At 36.5% G+C, this 21189-nt stretch overlaps 2 protein-coding genes across 9 annotated transcripts; one reads left to right on the top strand and one right to left on the bottom strand.

The window, feature by feature from the left end:
- Positions 1081-2034, top strand: LOC105173779. Its single transcript, XM_011095658.1, has one exon. The coding sequence runs from the start codon at positions 1081-1083 to the stop codon at positions 2032-2034; it is 954 nt and encodes a 317-aa protein (XP_011093960.1).
- Positions 9290-14453, bottom strand: LOC105173373 (protein PHOSPHATE STARVATION RESPONSE 1-like). 8 transcript variants are annotated; one of them, XM_011095081.2, is made up of 8 exons: positions 14275-14453; positions 13905-14203; positions 12150-12318; positions 11518-11594; positions 11377-11416; positions 10308-10335; positions 10160-10229; positions 9902-10079 (listed from the first exon to the last, which is right to left on the bottom strand). In XM_011095081.2, the coding sequence occupies exons 1-8, from the start codon at positions 14411-14413 to the stop codon at positions 9993-9995; spliced, it is 909 nt and encodes a 302-aa protein (XP_011093383.2). In that variant the 5' UTR covers positions 14414-14453; the 3' UTR covers positions 9902-9992. The 8 variants fall into 8 exon arrangements, with proteins under 8 accessions (XP_020553376.1, XP_020553377.1, XP_020553375.1 ...); XM_020697714.1 differs by having other exon boundaries at positions 9902-10070; XM_011095082.2 differs by having other exon boundaries at positions 9902-10061.

The raw sequence follows: 21189 nt of genomic DNA, 5'->3' as shown, positions 1-21189 counted from the left end.
GCACACTTGTCACGGCGAGAAATGGAAACTCCGGTGACTGACCGGGAATTAGCTGTACACTTGACCCGACGAGAACTGCAGCAGATGATGGAAGAAGCCGGTAGAAATGCCCTTGTAGCATACGAAAGGAGAACAGCTACTCCGCTTGAAAAAGAAGTAGCGGGAAAAAGGTTGTTCCAGGAAGGAGACGAAGGGCGCGATCTCGAGGGAATGAGTAAACAGGGAGCGAATAAGAAAGGCCATCCGCCTTCGGAGGTCGGGTCCAGTAGTAGGGCTCTAAGTCGTCCAAGGGAACCAGCTATATCTCGAGCTGAGGTAGACAACGTTAGTAAACAGATAGCTTTGCTGGGAAAGCAAATTGATGAACTCAAGAAGCGGGGGGAGATAGTAGCACACAATCGTAACTCACCTTTTGCTAATCGGATACTTATCGAAACGCCTAATCCGAGTTTTAGGATGCCAGATCTCCCAAAATACGATGGAACACGAGATCCCCAAGAACATCTAGCCGCCTTCGATATGGTAATGAATTTATATGGGCAGTCAAGTTCCATAGTTGCTAAATTGTTTGTTACCACATTGACAGGAAAGGCTCAAGAGTGGTTCACGAATTTACCCCCAGGCAGCATAGAGTCGTACGAGCAATTGGTACAAAAATTTGCATTCCACTTCGCAAGTAAGAGAAAGCAAAAAAGATCGGCCACGCATTTATTCACTATTCGGCAGGGAGAGAATGAAAGTTTGAAAAGTTTTATGGGACGCTTTAATAACGAAACGTTGGAGGTGCAGGATCTCAGGATAGATATGATGACTAGTATCCTTATCCACGGGTTGAAGAAAGGGATTTTTGCATCTGCTTTGGCAAGGGACCCGCCAATAGATACAGAGCAGTTGATGGCGATGGCGCAGAAATACATTGACGAAGAGGAGATGAACGCAATGAAGGATTAGGAATGGAGAGTTGCATCAGAACGAGCGAGAGATGGAAGATTCGGTAGAGATCGTGATGTGCGACCTAAAAGGGAGAAAGAAAAGGAACCACCTTACCAGTCGAAATACAGTAAGTATACCCCTTTAAATATGACTAGGGCCAAAGCTCTCATGTTGGTGGAAAAAGATAATGTATTGATATGGCCGAAGCACACAAGGATTACTCCAGCTAAGAGGTATTCGAACAAATACTGTCGGTTCCACCGAGAGAAAGGACATGATACAGAGGAGTGCTACCAGTTGAAGGACGAAATAGAGCGGTTGGTTCGACAGGGGTATTTCAGGAGACAGAACCTTCATAATTTTGAAGAAAGGAGATGTGATCGAAGAGGTAGGTCGAGAAGCAGGGATCGCAGGCCAAATTGGGCAACTGAACGAGAGAACCAGACGGTAGGAGAAAATGCGCCTGTGAAAGGCATCATCCATACTATCGCAGGGGGATCAGTGGGATGGTCGAGAAGAGCTAGGAGGAGATTTGAAAGAGAGAGTAGGTTGGAGCGACGTAAGCAAGGGGTAAATATGACGGGCAACCCCGAGATCGTGTTCGGAGATCGAGATGTAGGTGCAAGGATCGTGACAGATAATGATCCAATGGTGATAAGGATGGATATAGCAAATTTCACGGTCCATAAGGTTTTGATAGACAATGGGAGTTCGGCAGATATAATTTTCAAAGAAGTGCTGAATAAGATGGGGCTTGATAATGTAAGGATGGAACCAGCGAGTACTACGTTGGTCGGGTTTGGAGGAGGCGAGGTTGCATCGCTGGGGACGGTGGATTTACCCGCATCCCTGGGAGAAGAGCCAAAGCGTAGAACGTTAATGGTAAAATTTTTAGTTGTTGATATGCCTTTTGCTTATAACGTTATCCTGGGGAGACCCGGACTTAATTCTTTCAGGGCGGTAGTGTCAACATACCACCTCAAGATAAAGTTCCCTACTCAGTCCGGGATAGGGGAAGTCGTGTGCGACCAGATTGAAGCTAAAAGGTGTTATAACTTGTCCTTGGGAAAGGGTGAGAAGAAAGAAAAGAGAAAAATATAGGGAGCAAAGAAAGAAGAGTGGCAAACATTGAAGGCGGGAAGGTTAGAGCCCGTTGGACACAAAGAGGTGGAGTTGATACAAAGAGATCCGTCGAAGACCACCAAGATAGGGCCCAATCTAGGGCAGTTTGAGGGTGTCATGATCGCCTTCCTAAGAAGTAATGTTGATATGTTCGCATGGGACCCATCAGATTTTCAAGGTATAAACCCGGAGGTGATAGTACACAGGTTGAATGTTGACCCTTCAGTGCGACCTGTCCAACAGAAGAAGCGAACTTTCGGAGGTGAGAAAAATACCATCATTGAGGGAGAGGTAAATAAGCTGCTTAGAGCAGGTTATGTGTCCGAGGTTCAATACACGGATTGGTTAGCTAATGTGGTGTTGGTACCGAAATCGGGTAGTAAATGGAGAATGTGCACAGATTTCACAGATCTCAATAAGGCCTGCCCAAAAGATCCCTATCCGTTGCCTAGGATTGATGTCCTAGTGGATTCAACGGCGGGATATAAAATTTTCTCTATGATGGATGCGTATCAAGGGTATCATCAAATTTATATGGCAACGGAAGATCGAATAAAGACCTCTTTTGTGACTGATCGTGGTATTTTTTGTTATAATGTTATGCCTTTTGGATTGAAAAATGCAGGGGCAACATACCAGAGGTTGGTGAACAAGATGTTTACTCAGCAAATTGGGAAGAACATGGAGGTGTATGTGGATGACATGCTGGTTAAGAGTCATAAGCCCGACGAACACTTAGAGCATTTGAAGATAACTTTTGCGATCATGAGAGAACATGGGATGAAACTCAATCCCAATAAATGTACGTTCGGTGTTGCTGGAGGGAAATTTCTAGGCTACATGGTCAGCGAGAGGGGAATAGAAGCAAACCCTGAGAAGATAGAGGCCATATTGAACCTAAAATCACCCACGTCCATCAAAGAGGTCCAGAAATTGACAGGTAGGATCGCCTCTCTTAATCGCTTTATTTCTAGATCTGCATATCGCAATTTACATTTCTTTAAAATATTGAGAAAAGTGAAAGGATTTGACTGGACCGAGGAATGCGAGCGAGCCTTCTAGGAATTAAAGAGTTACTTGAGGTCGCCGCCTCTTTTGGCAAATCCTAAAGAAGGGGATATATTGTACCTCTATCTAGCTATTTCGAATAATGCGGTTAGCTCGGTATTGGTAAAAGAAAAGGGAAAGATTCAGAACCCTGTATATTATGTGAGTAAAATGTTACAAGGGGCGGAGACCAGATATGCTGAGATCGAAAAATTGGCACTAGCTGTGGTCGTGACTGCCAGGAAATTGAGACCATATTTCCAGGCGCATCAGATAGTAGTAAGGACGAATCAGCCCCTCAGAAATATCCTCACGCGGCCAGAAGCTTCAGGTAGAATGATTAAGTGGGCAGTCGAACTGGGAGAGTTCGACATTACCTATCTGAGTCGAACAGCAGAAAAAGCTCAGATTTTAGCTAACTTTGTGATAGAAATATCCGGCGCCCCAGAGGATCCAGGAACATGGATGTTGCACGTGGATGGATCCTTTAATTCTAGCAATGGAGGAGCAGGTATACTGATCGAGGGACCCGGAGGTATTGAGATTGAGGTCGCTGTGCGATTATCTTTCTCTACAACAAATAATGAAACTACAAATAATGAAGCCGAGTATGAAGCCCTGCTCTTGGGTCTGGAACTAGCACTTGAAGCTGGAGCGCAGGTCCTTGAAGTCTACACAGATTCGCAGCTAGTCGCTATGCAGATTGAGGGAGCGTATGAAACCAAGGAAAAGTCTATGACGGAGTATTGGAAGAGATCAAAAGAATGGATGCAGAAATTCTCCAAATGCACTATCCAGCAAATTCCGAGAAGTGAAAATGAAAGAGCCGACGCTTTATCAAAGCTAGGGGCTACATTAGCAGGGATAAAGGACAGGAAAATCACGGTGATGATAAAGGAACGATCAGCGATCTCAGAAGGGATGGAAACTAACGTGGTAACTTCAAAATGCCCATGGATAGAAGATATCACAGCGTACCTTAAAGAAGGGGTCTTACCTGCTAACCTTGGGCATGCTCGACGCATAAAGTTTAAAGCTCCGAGATTTGCGTTAGTAGGGACTCAGTTATATAAAAGAACAATAGAAGGACCTCTTCTCAAATGTTTGGATGATCCACAAGCTAGGTACGTTCTGCGGGAAATTCATGAAGGTAGCTGTGGGAACCATTCGGGGGCCAGATTGTTGGCCCAGAAGGTAACTCGATAGGGGTATTTTTGGCCGACGCTGATGAAGGATTGCAAGGACTTCGTACGAAGGTGTGAGAAATGCCAGAAATTTGCCTCACAGATTCACACGCATGCAGTACCAATGACCCCTGTTTCAGTTACGTGCCCATTCGACCAATGGGGTATAGACATACTGGGACCTTTCCCTCCAGCTCAAGCTCAAAAGAAGTTTGTCATAGTAGCAGTGGAGTACTTTTCTAAATGGGTGGAGGCGGAGGCTGTCTCATAAATCACCGAAAGAGAAGCTATAAATTTTATATGGAATAACATAGTGTGCAGGTTTGGAATACCCAGGGTGTTGATATCCGATAACGGGACACAGTTCCAAGGTAGAAAGATAGCTGCGTGGCTCCAGGAATTGAAGATACAACAAAACTTTACTGCGGTAGGACATCCCCAATCGAATGGTCAAACAGAGGTAACGAACAGAACTATATTGCAGCATTTGAAGGCCAGGTTGAGTTCAAAGAAAGAATGGAGTGATGAGCTCCCGGGAGTACTATGGGCTTACAGAACGACTCCTCGAACTTCAACAGGTGAAACTCCCTTTTCTTTAATTTATGGTTCTGAAGCTGTAATTCCTGCAGAGATAGGTGAAGAATCGCAGAGGATTGTAAGCTTCGACCCCGAGAGGAATGGAGGACAACGAGCATTCGACCTGGATATAGTGGAAGAGAAAAGAGATGCAGCGCGAGTAAGGATGCTACACCACAAAAGTCTGATGCTGAGAGGTCATAGCAAGAATTTAAAACCCAGATCGTTGCAGGTGGGAGACTTGGTATTAAGAAAGGTGGAGGTTTCAAAGCATGTTGGGAAGCTCGATCCCAATTGGGAGGGACCTTTCAAAGTCATTGAGATCATCGGAAAAGGGACTTATAAGTTACAAGATACTCAAGGTAATGAAGTAACACGACCGTGGAACATACAGAATCTTAAAAGATTCTATCTTTAGAATATCCTTAGAAGGGTGCCTGAGAAAGGATAGTTAATTAAAGGATATCAGCTACGGGATAGAATAATCTGTGAAAGATTATGAACGTATAGTCTGTAGAAGACCGATATATGTTGTAACCTGTGAAAGGTTAGAATATGGCCTGGAAAAGGCAAATAAAGTTCTTTTCTTTATCTGTGAAAGATTAATTAAAGTTCTAGGAATTTCAAAAAATAGTTCTTCTATGGTTTATACGAGTAAATTATATGAAAGATGTAGATTGAATTTGTGAAAGATCAATTATCACGATCACAAGCGATAAGTTCAGAAGAAGGAAAGTTAAACAAAATAGCAAAAGACTCCAAGAACTGAGTTACATATCTTCAATCTCGCTTAAAAGAACAGAAAATTCATCATTGTCAGGAGCGGGGGAGTCATCTTCATCTGGCAGAGGTTGGAGGTTGGCATCGAGGCAAGGATTGAGGCGAGAAACATCAAAACCAGGAGCAAAGCCATGGAGAAGAGTAGCTTGAGACTTACATCGATCAAATCCTTGCATCAGGTAGTCGGCTGCCTTAATTTCAACGGCTGTGTCAAAAGTGGAGGTTTTCAGAAAATCCCGGACACCGTTAAGGCGAGTTTCACGAACCTGCTGTGCGAACTCTTCGGATTTAAGAAAGGATTCGCGACCTTCAATGGCCCCTGCAATTTTTCCCGCTGCATGGCCAGCCTCAAAACCTCTCTTCTCCCCGATTGTAGCTGCTTTTTCTGCCTCAGAAGCCATCTGAGTCTCCAGCTCTTTAATGCGGGCTTCCATCAACGACCTCGACCTCAACCCTTCTTCTTCTTTGGCATTGAAGGCAATAATTTGAGCTCTCAACTCTCGATTTGTTCGATCAGCTAGGAGATGGTTTTGGCGAAAACCAGCACATTTTAGAGTTAAGCCTCGTATGAAGTTAGCCGTCTAGCAAGAAAAAGTAAGCGTCAGAAAAGGGTAAAGTATAGAGAAAGAAGCAAAAGAAGAGATACCTGAATTAGGGAATGAGCACAGTGCTCTTCCATTCTGGTGAAGGGGGTATGTAAAAGAGCAGCTTGGTCACAAGGGAGGCAGCTCGCATCGTACAGCTCCCAAGAATCTGCCAGTCTAGAACCCATTTCTCACCTTCCAATTGAGCTATAGGATGATCTGGGCCACGTAGGTCTAACCTGGCGGTCCTCCAACACTCCGTGATACTCCGCAGCATGTTCATATCCCTTTCTTCTTCCAGCCTAGTCTCCTCAGAGGGTAATCCCTCCTCACCAGATTGAGACCGTGTTCTAATCGAGTTGGGTCGAAGGGGGGACTTACCACGAGATTTCCGCTTTCTCGAAGTTTCAGCAAGATCTTCTTCATTCAGGGGGCGATCTTGCGACCTTGCACTAATTGAAGGGATCACGGATTGAGGCTGACGAAAACTCCTTGATTGGGTCTCTTCGCTACCAACTTCGGTAGGAGTGGGCTCAGGGGCTTGGGGAATGTCAGCATCGGGTGTTGAGGACGCCACAGGGGTAGGCTGAAGAGAGGAGGCAGGGGGTGCAGTAGCTCGAGCACGAGCACGAGCTTCTAATTGGGCTCGAAGACGCCGATTAATGCGAGCTTGACTCACCATGCTCACTGCAAATAGAGAAGGATTCAGTTAAAAAGTTGCCACACCAGACGAAATAAGATGTGAGAAATTGTATCACCTAAGGAACCCTCCACCTGGAGGGGAGCAGGAGTTAAGTGAGCAAGCCAGAGGATCTCTTCTACTAAAATCTTCTTTGGATTATACCGATAGGTGGTAATGCTGCTTATTTGGTCCCTATCTAAGCCCTTACTATCGATCACAGGGGTAGGTTTATCTACCTTCCAATCAAGAGAAAAGGGCCACTCGCGACCAGGAGGAGTTTTGACAAAGATGAATTTTGTCTTCCAAGGACCAACATTGGAAGCAAGGGGATCAAGAAACCTACACTCTTTGCGAGATGTTAGATAGAAAAAACCGGCATCCCCGGATCGCGCGGAAGTCGTAAAGGAGTACAGTGACCAAAAGTTTTCGAAACTTGGTTCAAACCTATGTACTCGCATGATAATGACGAAAAGGATAATATGCCGAATAGAATTGGGCGACAATTGCATAGGGCATAAATTTAGGCGGCGCAAAATATGGGCTACGCAAGGAGCCAAGGGAAAACGCAATCCTGCTTCAAAATGTTGAAAGGAAAAAGAACAGAAGCCGGGAGGAGGCTGGTGCCTACGGTCGGTAGGTCGAAGAATAATTATTTCATAGTTAGAGGGGATAAAAAACTTGTCCCTTATATTTTGGATTTGTAACCTTACAATATCCCCATCCAAGGGTTTCGCTGCAACGTAGATTGGGAATACTCAGGTGCAGGGACTTCGTTAGAATTAGACCTATTCGAGGGAGTAGGGGGGCGAGATCTATGTCTAGAAGGCACTAAATCTCTAAGAAGTATATTGGATGGAGTGGAAGAAGAAACAGCAGCGGAATTAGACCCTATGTCAAAAGTATTAGGAGAAGACATGGTACCTGTCAATGGAGGTGAGGATCGAAGGTTGACGAAGAAGCAACTGGAGAGAACAACTGGAGATTAAATTCTTCAATGCAGCGGCGTCGAGGAGTATAGGTGGGAGGAGAAGGACAATTTGAAATGAATTTGTATATACATCACAAGGAAGGCGGTTTCAAATTCGTCCGTTGTCCAATCAACAAGCGACATCTGTACTGCAAAAAGATATAAATCGCAGAATAGGGCGATGAGCGACACGTGTAAGCTCGAAAACACTCCGAGATCACCAGCCCAACAGTCGGATGAGACTTTTCGACTTCTAGAGTGATGTCACTCGAAAAGTGGGGGAGTAATGATGAGGGTAATTCCGGAAAAGACCAATATATCCTCCTGAAGAAGGGTAAAAAGGACTTCACGCCTTGAAGGTATTTGACCAAGAGTCAACCCCTTGAGGGTTACGTATTTATGGCATAATTAATGCCTATAACCTCGGACACTTAGCACCATTTGCGTAAAGTGGAGAGTAGACATGAAGACGTGAAAGAGCATGTTAGTAGGACGTGGGGGCAATTAACATAAAAGGGAGAAAATCCTAAGGAGTGAGGTAATTTTTGTCTTCTTTTTATTTGGGATAATTGAGACAGAGATGAGATTTTTTTTTCTGTGAATATTAATCTTTATGAAAACTGACTTGAGCGTCGGAGTATCTTCGTCGGGACTCTTCCCGGCTAAGTAACGTTTGTTTCTCATTTTCAGAATATCGGTGGTCGGGAACAGAAGGTAGATAACAGGCTTGGAGAAGTGAGCTGCGATTTCGAGCCGGATCAAGTGGGAATTACAACAAACAATAGAGCAGAACCCTTAGCACTTTGGTTCGGACTATGCCTTGCGAAAGATCTCGACATTCAAAATTTAATTACTGAGACTGATTCCATGTATATTTCGCCTCTTTTCGGTACAAGAATCATAACATTTAGCCATGGCTAATTATCATAGTTAATAATAAATTAATGTAGCAAATAGTCATTAACCATGCCCATACAATGATTGTTGGTCGTGATTTTTGTTGGGATGGCTAATAAAACATTTATCATGGATAAAAATCATGACAAATATCTTTACCATTGTTCTTTATGTGGCAAATAATTTTTTCATAGTGAAAAAACTATTTTTTTGCATCGATTTTATTTATCGTGGTTAATAATAAGTATTTACCATAGCAAATAGTAATTTTTTTTTTTTAGTGTTCAATGTATATTACCAATAGCATGAACAACCTGCATCAGCAACATCCAACAGGTTTGGGGAATCTTCTTCTAATTAACTTGTCTGAAATTGCTGGTTCAAATCTAGCCTGCAAATATACTAGCTAACTATAATATTACTTCGGATATAAAGCAAGTTTTTGACTACTATCCAAGCTTCTTCAAATATTTGTAATCCAACGATAAAGTTTCTATGTACATTAAATCTAAGTAGCAACATGGAGAAGGAAAAACATCACCAAATGTGGCATATCCAGTATTGTTGGCTTCCTATGTCTATTACATATGGCGGGAACGTAACCTTCGGCGATTTGAACAGACGAATCGGACGGCTGATTCGCTCGCCCTTCTTATTGTAAAGGATGTTTGGCGGAGGATACTTAGTGCTGCATTACCTCCCTCTGTTAGTTCTTGTGCGTTTTATAAAACATAGTGTATCTCTTGGCTTGTCGAGGGAGAGCCCACACGTTAAATATTGTTGTACTGTATGACTCTACCATTTACTTAATGAAATTTACATTTAAATAAAAAATAAAAAATCTTTGTAGTAAATTTTGTATTATCAAGTTCCTTTCTATGTTAAAAACAAAAAACATTATAGACACATGTATAAAGATTACGTCATCAATTTTATCTAAAAAAAAATTTATACGCCTGACATATATATATAAAATGAAATAAAAATTAGGATAGAAAATTAACCCACTATGAAAATCATGCATAAAACTCTGATCACTAAACTCGTCTAGAAATTTCTCTTACAAGGGAGAATGGCCAGCAATAAATCCATCCCACACAAGTACGAGGTAAGTGGTTTTAGTGCAAAACTTGGTACTAATATTGCTGATTATTAGTCAAAGAATATGATTCTCTACGAAGACTGCTAACAGCTTTATTCATTCCCGACAAGCAGAAGTCTTAACTATTTTGTTTCAACTGGCACTGGATCATTGTCTGAAGCTGCTTTGCCTGTTCCTCAATCCTCATCTGCAACTTCTTTTGACTCTAAAATTAGAAACAAAACATGAAACTGTAACCATACGTTGAGTGAAAACGGCAAGAAAAAGACTATGTGATGTCCGAACCTCTAATTGTTCGTATAGACGATGTTGGACGTCCATCTGCAGCCGCAAAGCTTCCACGATTTGCAAACCCCTGCGGACGGATGAATGTCAGTGCCGAGAAAGTGGTTTTACAAAGACAAAAACAACGAGCAGGACGTTTAACGCTTACGTTTTTGGACCGAGCTGCTCGGAGTTTCCTGCATTATGCACAAATAAGTCAGTTTTGAAGTGGTAACAACCTAAAAGTAGACCATATACCTATATTTGTGATACTCGAGCCCACAACCTCTTGGTTGTGAGGGCTCAAGTTCTTATTATTAAGATAGAATTTCCGTAAGGTTATAGCATACGTACAATCTCCCGTCAAACTATATAGGGTTAAATTCAAACTACCCTTGTAAAGATTTTTCGTACAGTTTTTGCTAATTATTACACAAAAAATGGACGTGAGAACTAACATCCATAAAATTTTCAACTTATGAAATGTAATATAAGAAAATCATAATAAATGATACTAAATAGAAAAGATCCTCGGATCAAAAATATGATTTTTGTCCTAATATTGTGTAATTACAAATTTGCTCCAAACAATATAAAACAACTAGCACAAGTTTAAGATTGTGTTAAGCTCGCTTTCAGGGGTGTTCATTCCATTATACTGTGTTAGTACTACTTAGAATTATTGCTTCTCATAATAAGACAAGAGACCAACAAAAAACTTAGTCACTATGTGAAAAAACAGAACACCATGTAATAAAAAGTACCACTAAACAATAAATAGAAAAGGGAAAAACCCTTTAAAACTACAGAAAAAGATGTTAAACAGAATTACGCACGCCCTCACTCCTACAAAGAGAGAACGCAAGCAACCCTCTTGTGATATCGCAAATGAGCAAATTATCCCCTTATAAAAAAATAAATAGCGATTTACCTTTCTGTATTTTTTAAAGTACAACAATTTACCACCCTATATTTTTTAAAATAAAGCAATTTACCTCCCAATATGAGGAGGTAAATTTACCTCCTCATATTTACCTCCCAATATGTGAAGCAATTTACCTCCTCATATTGGAGGTAAATTACTTCATTTTAAAAAGTATAGGGAAGTAAATTGCTATATTTTTTCCATATAGGGGTATGTGTTCATTTTCAATTTCACAGTAGGATAAATTGCTATTCACCCCTCCAACAAATGATGTAGATAAGCAGACTTATCACATAGTAAATTCAAGTGTTACCTTCTGTTACTTCTGCCATGAGTTGAGCGATACGATACTTCTGTGGAAAAGAAAAGAAAAAAGAAAAAGGAAAAATCTTCATGAATCTATAAAGGGCTAATCTACAATCAAGAACATGAACTCATGAGTAGTTTTTGGGACCTGTAAATGGCTTTTAACATGAAAAATGGTCAATCCATTACAGTTCATTAGCTTAAGGATTCCCTTTGGTGTTGCCTCTGCACTCAGCCAACAACACAAGTGCTTCATGTTAATTTATTTTCAATATTTTTGCGTCATTTTTTTTTTCGAGTAAATTACAGCTACCTCCTTTAAAATCTAACATAATTAAAAATACCTCTTGATTATTCGAAAAATTATAAATATCCCTTTACTTTTCTAACTCCCGTCTGAGAAGGAGCAATTTTGTTAGCTTTAGTTAAGTTTTCATTCAATTCTTGTGATAAACCACCCAAAATGCTCTTTTATATTATAAATTAAAATTTGTATATTATTTTAAAAAGTTATGGACTAATGTGCTCTATGGATTACTTATTTAACCCAATATCAGAATTCTTTCACATGTTTTTAAATGTTTCTTTTGGTAAATTCAATAAACGAGGGTAAAGTAGATCACATTTTAGTGGGCGTGCACAATTGTTTCTTATTTGAGAAAGTATTTGTAATTTTTTAAATAATGACTGGATATTTGTAATTATGTCAACTTTCAGGAAGGTAGCTGTAATTAATTAATTTCAATTTATGTACATATTTGTATTTGTTTTCATACTTACTTTTAGCACCTCCGAGACGATTGACGCTGTCGATAAATTTCTTGTGAAGCTCCTCAGTCCATCTAATCCGCGTTTTGTTCCTCGTCGCCTCTTTGTCAGACGCAACATTGCTAGAAGCAAATTCCAGTTGCTTCTCTTGTTGAACTTTGCTGCACTCGAAATTCCCAACCTGTCATCAAATCGTGCAAACGTCTGTTGGAACAAAAAGCTATGCAAACATAATTATATACGAGTTTTATGTGGTCTAGATAATAACATTCGTGTAACAATGATGTTTTAACTTAGCGGTCGTTTAATTTCAAATAAAAACAAAATGAAAGTGAAAGGGGGAGGGAAAATTTTATATATATTTAAATATATATATATATACATAGTGAATTATCCGTCTCCAACTTTGTATATATATATATTTTTAAAAAAAAATTAGTCTTTTGACTTTATTCAATATTAATTTTAATCCTGTAAATATGTCTCTTATTAATTTAGTCCTTTAATTTATAAAATTGATGAAATTAAGTCTGATTTAAAATTTTATATGTATTTTTCTGGTCAATTTTTGAATTTTAGCTGAAAATTGCACGCATGTCGTTTCATTGCTTAAGTGTTGAGTTATTTATCCACGTGTATTGCATCATGTACAATCACATAAGCCTGAAGTTGACTAGGGATTACTATAATTAAATAATATTAAATAGTTTTTTATATTACTTATAAATTTAAAAGAAGTAAATCAATTTTCTTAATTTTTTAAAATATTTTTTAACTTTCTTTAGAAACTTAGTTTTCTCTTAATTTTTTTAATTACTTTTAATTAAATTAATTAAAAATTAATCAACTTTTTTTATTTTGCTAAATTGCTGCGACGACTTGTCGTAACCCACCGTAGCGGAAGGCTTCCGCGGTCGCCCTTCTCAAACATGTCTTCCAATTCATGTAAAAAAGCCACATAGGATTAAGAACTCAAATAAATGTCCAATTGGTTTGCCATGTCATTTTTTCCATCCAAAAAATCAAAATTACACCCGTCGAAAGACTATTTTTCTCTCAATTTTGAAATTTAAAGGACTTAATAAAAAATAAAAATATTTACAGGACTAAAATTAATATAGAATAAAATTAAAGGACTAAAAACGTAATATTCTCTTCATTTTCTTTTTCCCCAAATGATCCAATTTCAAATGTTCTGCTCCTCATTATTTATTACAAACCTCTACCTTTACTTTTCAAATTTCAGTTTTTCCTAAACTTATTCAGTTTTCCAAAACTACAAATTTCTTCAGAAACTATATATAGAGAGAGATTGTTATAAGATATTATAAAATTATAACATAACCCTTGATAATAAAGTGTAGCGAAAAGTATTATTTTAGTCCGCTAAGTATGCCTAATTTTAATTTTAGTCCAAAAACTATGTTCATTTTTGTTTAGGTCCAGTAACTTACGAAATTGCTTACTTTTAGTCCTCTGACAGATTTTCGGACAATTTTACCCCTACGCAACTTTTGAAAGACAGTTTTAGTCCATATGCACTCATAGGGGTAAAATTGTCCGAAAATCTGCTAGAGGACTAAAAGTAAGCAATTTAATAAGTTACTGGACCTAAACAAAAATGGACATAGTTAACGGATTAAAATTAAAATTAGGCATACTTAGCGGACTAAAATAATACTTTTCCCTAAAGTGTACGTCAATTTTTTTTCCCTCTGTGTGAGCATAAAATAAAATAATTATGATGAATTGCAACAACATACTCACATCAGTATTTTTTTCAAAACTTAGGAGGGAAGATTGGATCAAATTTCTCGAGCTCGACTTATTTTGTTGAGATGGTAGGTGCTTCCATTCTTGGGTATCATCGTTTGTCGGTCCCCTCGGCTTCTCCCGCCACCTATTTCCTCGATTACCACAACGATGACAAGACTGAACAAGAGACTGTAAAGTGTCTCCGGATCCAAAGTTTTCATCATTGTCATCGTCCTCGTCTTCCGTAGGCGACAGGAACCCTACACCGTTGGAACCACAGTCAAGCCGCTCGCCGTCTGCGGCACCTGATGCTACAGTACATTAATTTCATAAATGACGTCAAGTCTGGTAATGAAAATGACAGGAAATTAAACACGAGTACCTGATAACAGTCCTAATGTCAACTGATCATGATCAGACTGATAATTGCAACCTTTCTGCGGCGAAAAACCCTTGGAGCAAAAGCTGTGCAGCTCAAAACAGGAACTGCTGAGAGATCCAAATCTCTGCTGGTTGTTCATTTTTGGACACTAAAATCCTAAATGTTTTGGGATAATATTGAAAAACAATGAAAAGAAATGAACAACATCATTAATATAGTTTGTGCAGAAAAGGACGAGAGAAGTGCAAGGAGGAGGAGATTGAACCAATGAGCACACTTGCAACAAGAAATGTCCACATTTTCATGACTTTTTGTGTTTTGTCCTTATTTTTAAGTAATAAAAATTCTTAACGAGGCTTAGTTGAGTTGGCGAAGTTGAGATTTCATAATTTTAAAGCTCATACATCCGAACTCCATAATATGTGTGGAATGTTGTTCAACAGCCATAGTAAGAGCCCGTTTGGTTGTGTTTTCAATGAGATTATTTTCAATTTTCACCATTTGGGTAGTTGGAATTTTGTTTGATCAAGACATTTTTATTGAGAATGCATTATTTTTTGAAATTATAGGTCACATGGGTTTGTCATACTTGTCTTATCTTGTCAGCATGTTTTTTCTTGTTTCAAATCAAATAAAATTGCTTTCTCTCCCAACCATTTTGGTCAACCCTCATAATTAATTTCTGTTACATAAAAAATACATATACCTATATTCTTAATTCTCACACATATATACCTATATTTGGAAATAACTAATACAAACGTATTCTCAGTTTTCGCACAGAAACCAATAAAGCATTTTTACATAAATACAATTGTTAGTAACTGAAAATGAAAATGAAAACACAACCAAAAAGGCCCTAAGAGTTTACTAATGGAATAGCAGGTGTTGTTTATATTTAATTTGTCTAATATTATTTATCAGAGTTATTTATTTCAATTAATAATAGTTCATTGTTTTCAATTATAAAAAAAAAAAAACTAAGTAACAAGAATTGGATCTTCTAATCTGCAGTACGTGTCAGTAGTTAAGGATGGATTATGTGTAAAATATGAGAGATAATTATCAGGAAATAGTTTCAAATAGTGCAAGATTTGTTTAAGAATGTAATGTTCAGTTCAATAATCTAAGAGGGATGTCGTCACAATGTCTCCAGGACTAGGAATAATATGAATGCCACAAATAGCAAGTTGACCCTTTGCTCTAATCCTTGCATTAGGTAAAATGTTAAAAGAATCTTTGTCCCAATTGATTTATGCTGAGAAAATAGTACTTTTGGTCCGAAGTTAGATCTCTTTAGATTGTTCTCATTTATTATGGAATTAGCATTATGAGTCTTATAATTAATTAAAATTAATATTTTTTTATCCTCGTTCACTTTTTAGCCTATAATTTAACAATGCAGGCACATCGCTTTAAATATTTTTGGTTGGAAGAAAAATTGACACATTTTCTAATTTGGGACCACTGTTTGGAGGAATATAAATATATTTGAGAGAAAACGACAAAGAAATTAAGGTAAAGAAACGGGGATTTCTCTCTTCTATCACAAATCCAATCACAAAAATTAAATCTTGCGTTTTCTATATTTCTGTAAGTTGAAAACAATTAACTACAAATAATATAAAGATTATTGTCATCCACAAGTGATTCAGGTAGACCAAAAGGAGCATCCATATGCTACTATCGGAAGAAGGGTCAATTTCCTTTCAGCTGAAAATGCTTAAAGTTTACATGCTAGACATGTGATCCGCACCGTTAAATTATAGATAGAAAAGTGAATGATGATCAAAAGCATTAACTTTTGTAAGTAACAAGATTTAAAATGAATAATCCTATGATGAATGGGACTAAAATAAAATATACCTAACATATGAGACAAAAAATATTATTTTCCTACTTTATGTAAAAAGAGGACAGGATTGTAAGACTAATCTGCAAAGTATAAGAACAATGTTAAGATTATAGATTTGTACACACACAGATATATATATATATACATATATATTATTTATATTAATAGATTTAAAATTATTTTATATGGACTACATAAGGATATATTGAAATTATATAAATCAAAGCCCCCAATTTTTTTAATAATATTAAAAATGATAAAAGATTCGTGCCGGTCTTATTTGACTTGTATCAACTCAATTTCGATCCAACTTGAATTCCAGTACGTAAGAGCTCATGACGACCATATATCATTTCTGTATCAATGATTAATTACGGGTAACCGTACCGTATGATTCGGGACTCTTTAATTATAAATCCTAGTCCTCTATGCCCCACGTACAACTTGGCTATCAAAACTAATTTTACCACCTTAATCATATTTCCTTCTTTACGATACTGATTGAAGCATCATTTTATAACAGGAGTTTTTCCGATGTTATTCTCATGTATTTATTTATTTTTTAGGTAGAACACGCAATTGAATTTACTAGCTTATCTAAGCCTTTTTAAACTTTTCTGAAATAGATTTTATCTTTAAACACTTGTAAAATCAGACACAAACAGTATCCTAATACTAAATTCAAAGGATTCCAAATTCTTCGACTTTAATTCCAAATTATATTTTATCGAATATCTATAAATTTTAAAATTTATTAATATAAAATTATTTAAATACTTGTTTTCAAATCCTTTTATCAAATCAAAATCCATCGACTCAAGTGTGGTCTAACTGACTTAAGGGACTTGATCATCTAAACCACTGCCGTGGAATAAAATTTGAAGTCGTTGGAATTCTTCCGAGCGGTAAACTCCTTTCCCAGTTTCTTGACCAAACAAATTAGGTCAATTTTGGACGTGCTGGGAGTCTTCTCATTAATAATCTTTCGATGATTAAATTCAATTGTTTCGACAAAAAATATAAAATGATAAAAGAATTAGGGTAACAAAAAGGAAAAAAAGATGCAAACAATCTCCCAATAATATTGTAAATAAGTAAATTATCATTATATAGAAAAAAAAATAATTTATTTCTCTATAATATTTTTTAAAATGAAGCAGTTTGCCTCCTCAAATAGGAAGGTAAATTTCTTTATTCTAAAAAAATATTAGGTTAAATTATTTATTTTTTATCATCGAGAGGTAATTTGCTCATTTATAATATCACAAGAGATAAATTACATCAAACCCGATAATAGAATGATATTGAATTCAGCTTGAATGAGATATGTAAAGGGATATTTAAATTATCATATAGTAGGTCTAGAATCCCACTTTCACGGATCTTTACTATTGTTCTTACTTTAATTTTATGTGAATTTACCATTATGTCCTCAACAATTATAGCATACATATCGCGTCAAAATTCTTTCGAAGACAATTTTTCTTTTCTCAATCTAATCTCCAACATTTTGTCTTCTTGCAATTCTGAGGTTCCAAAGCTGTAATAGAGTCTGAATTAATTTCTGGAGTTTACTTTGTTAGATATGACAAAAGAACACAAGGTATATATTTGTCTGAAAAAACAAGAATTCGTGTGTTGCATGTGGCATGCGGCAACTTGTTTCAGCCTTGTTGGATAACTAAGTTAAGTTGACCCTTAGATATTTTGAAGGGCCTTTTGGTGGAATAATTAATATTCTATAGTTACTGGAAAATGAGAATCATTATTACTTTTGGCACGACTTGAGTGGAAAAAGAATGTGGAGCAATATTTTAATGGATGGTGTTTGGCAAAATTTAATTTAATCATTTTAATTATATATTTTGTGCTTTACCGGAAATTTATTTTTTAAAGATTATGAGATGCTTCATCTCTGTAAGACGATTTTTACTTTTTAAAAAGGGGTTATAATTTATTATTTTCGAAGTTTATAGGCTCAATTTTTAAAATGTTTAAATACTTGGAAATGTATTATGCTTCTCAAATATTTTTGATAAATTATAAAGTCGTCACTACAAAAAGTGGATAAAATAACCGTTTCAAAGATTGTTTTAATTTGGAACGGTCATTGAAAATCTTGAGGAACGGAATCAAGTTGTTGATGTCACAATTCTCTTATATTCCATTCTTTATTTTTGGAATGGCAGGATCGCTCCAATTATTGTGTTACAAGTTGTGTTCCTATTACCGTGTCAAAAGCGAACGGTAAAATATTGTAACACAGTTTAAAATGCTTTTATAATCATTGGAACTGTCCGTTTATGGCAGATGGGCACCGTTCCAAAATGCGGCCTAAAGGCCGTGTGGAATATGGGAGAATGAAGAAAATCATTCATAAATGAGTTATAATTTGAAACGATTTCAATTCTTAAAAATTCTTGTATTACAATACCCATTTCTAAGTATGGTATTTACGGGATGTAGTTTGTGTTCCAGTACCATTCCAAAGTGAGATAATTTGACACAGGTTTCAATAGATAAAAAATGTTGTATTATAAGACCCGTTCCAACGGCTATTTTGTATTCCAAACTATAGTCCATACCATGTTCCTAAATGTAGTGCAACAGATGTATTCTAATGGCTATTTGTGGAGTTTCAAACATCATTCCAAGGCCTATTCCAAAAAATCGTTCCGAATTGAATGATATTTTTGCGAAATATGCAGTAGGAACGGTTGTTTCAATTTGACTGTTTCAAACCTAGTTCCACAATGATTTAACATGGTGCCTTCTAAAAAATTGGTGAAAAATTTAAATCTTTGAACGACTACTTTTCAATTTGACCATTCCAAACCAGTTCCAACATAATTTAGTATGCAGTACTCAGAAAATAAATGATGATGTCTGCGATTTTAGCATGGGTCCAACGAACTTGGATCTTGATAATGGACCTGGGCTGACTAAGCAAAAGACCTTGAAAAAAAGGGCCTGTAATACAACACGTTAGTACTCCGACGCTCAAGTTATGATTTTTTTTTTCTAAATTACCAAATATTATGATTTTTTCTAAATTTCATAAATGTATAAAAAATTTAAAAAAATTACAGCAAAATTAAGAGAAAAATTTGAATTGTCAAAATTTTTTTAAAATGTTTTCTTTTACATTTTCTGTAGAAAAAATGAAAAAAAAAATATATAAATTACCTAAACTTTTTAGAAAAATATGTTTTGTTATATTTTCTGAAAATATTTTCAAAATATATTTTTGAAAATATTTTCAATTTTTTTTTTCCAAAATGTCCGTTAAAAAATTTTCAAAAAAATGGGAGAAAAAATGAGGTAAAGTTGGGAAAAGAAACGGAAGAAAAAATAAGGAGCAAAAAAGTAGAAAAATAGGGGGGGGGGGTCACAAAAATAGGGGGGAATGGAAAAATAAACTGTGGCTTACCTTTAGTGCGGTTTTACGGAGGTGAACGGTGGGCAGACGGCGGCGGGGAGCTTGGGAGATGAGGAGTCGATCGGGCTGAGAGAGTGAGGGAGGAGGAAAGAAAACAATCTGCTAAATGTTGTATATAAAATCTATTTTTGGAACGGGCATTTTTAATAAATTGTTCCAAAAATCGTTCCAAATAACCAAGATGACGTCATTTCAATTGATGAGCATTTTAAACAATAACCATTCCTAAAAACAAAAATCATGTCGTTTAATCCAAAAACGATATTCATTTTTTTAGCATTTTAACAAAATCGTTCCTATTTTTTAAAAAAGCGTTCCTAATTGTCTGCCAAAATTATTTTTCCTAAAAAATCAGAAAAATAAAAAATATAGGAAAAACCATCCCAGACAAGTTAATCATCAGAAAAAAGTAGACCATAAATTAATTAAGGCCATTGAAAATATATAATACTTTTAATTAAATTGTACATATTCAGAAGATCAAGTATATTTGTATATATAAAATTATTAGTCTTACATAAATGTAAGTAGCATCTTATCCTGTTGTATTGGATCGCCTAATTAGACCGTTAAAATTTTAATCAGACCGTTGGATATTATTAAATCGACAAAATACTACATCCGATCAAGTTTTGGATATTTTTGTTGTACGGATAATGAGAATGCAACTGTCCATCAGACCATGTGATTTTAGATCAAACCACTAGATATGTTCACATATGAAAAGAATCGTTACGCGTTTAAGTTTGGAATTAATCATGATCCCGGATGTTGTGATATCATAACCGGAAAGTGAACGAGGAATCTGTGAACATATTTAGGAACGATTTCGGAACTCGTTTAGGAACGATTTTTTGTTAATTATTTTAGGAGCGAATGTTTTATACATTTAGGCACGACTTTAGTTAAATTCATCTTAGGAACAGTCAAATATTTAACAACCGTTCTTAAGTTTGATTTTTCCTCTACTTTTCATTTGGCACGAAATTAAAATTTTTAGAACTGATTTTCGAACGATCAAAATAAAGTGATTGTTCCTAAATTTTGATTTTTTCTCCATTTTTATTTAGGATATTATAATGTAATTAGAAACAATTTTTTCTTTTAAAGTCCGTTCAAAGTTGGAACAGTCTTTGGAACGATATTTTTGTTTTGGACCGTTCCTAAACAGGAAAATATTTTTTTTTGTTTTAAAAATAATTTTATCTATGTGAGAACATTATTTTGCAAATTATCCACAAAATCCTCTCCAAAAATCGTTCCAATTTGTAGCAGATTTTAGAACGATTTTTGAAACATGTTACTTTTAAGTAAAACTCATAATTTGGAACGGTTCTTGGCATAATTGATTATGTGTGTACTAAAATCGTTCTTAATTGTACCTCATTTTGGAATACATTTTCTAACTGTCATCTTTTTGGACATCCATTGTCACACATATAGGAACGGTCGTTGCAAGACAGTCTCTAGTTCTAAAAATGTGTTCCAACCAGAGTTTCAAACATTAACCGTTACTATTTTGGAGCAGTCTTTGGAACGAATTTTGTGATGGTCAATTTGGAACACATATTGGAATGGTTTGACCATTTCAAAATTATAACCCAAAAAAAATATGGATTAT

This window comes from Sesamum indicum, linkage group LG11, assembly GCF_000512975.1.
Source record: "Sesamum indicum cultivar Zhongzhi No. 13 linkage group LG11, S_indicum_v1.0, whole genome shotgun sequence".
NCBI lineage: Eukaryota > Viridiplantae > Streptophyta > Magnoliopsida > Lamiales > Pedaliaceae > Sesamum > Sesamum indicum.
This window is presented reverse-complemented; position numbering and strand designations above follow the sequence as displayed.

Bases quoted from the DNA above. Each gene is read 5' to 3' on its own strand.
- LOC105173779 (XM_011095658.1), top strand. From the start codon at position 1,081: ATGACTAGGGCCAAAGCTCTCATGTTGGTGGAAAAAGATAATGTATTG.
- LOC105173373 (XM_011095081.2), bottom strand. From the start codon at position 14,413: ATGAACAACCAGCAGAGATTTGGATCTCTCAGCAGTTCCTGTTTTGAG. The intron at 14,204-14,274 runs GTACTCGTGTTT...AATGTACTGTAG, and splicing joins GACATTAGGACTGTTATCAG to CATCAGGTGCCGCAGACGGC. The intron at 12,319-13,904 runs GTGAGTATGTTG...ATTTGATGACAG, and splicing joins GTTTTGAAAAAAATACTGAT to GTTGGGAATTTCGAGTGCAG.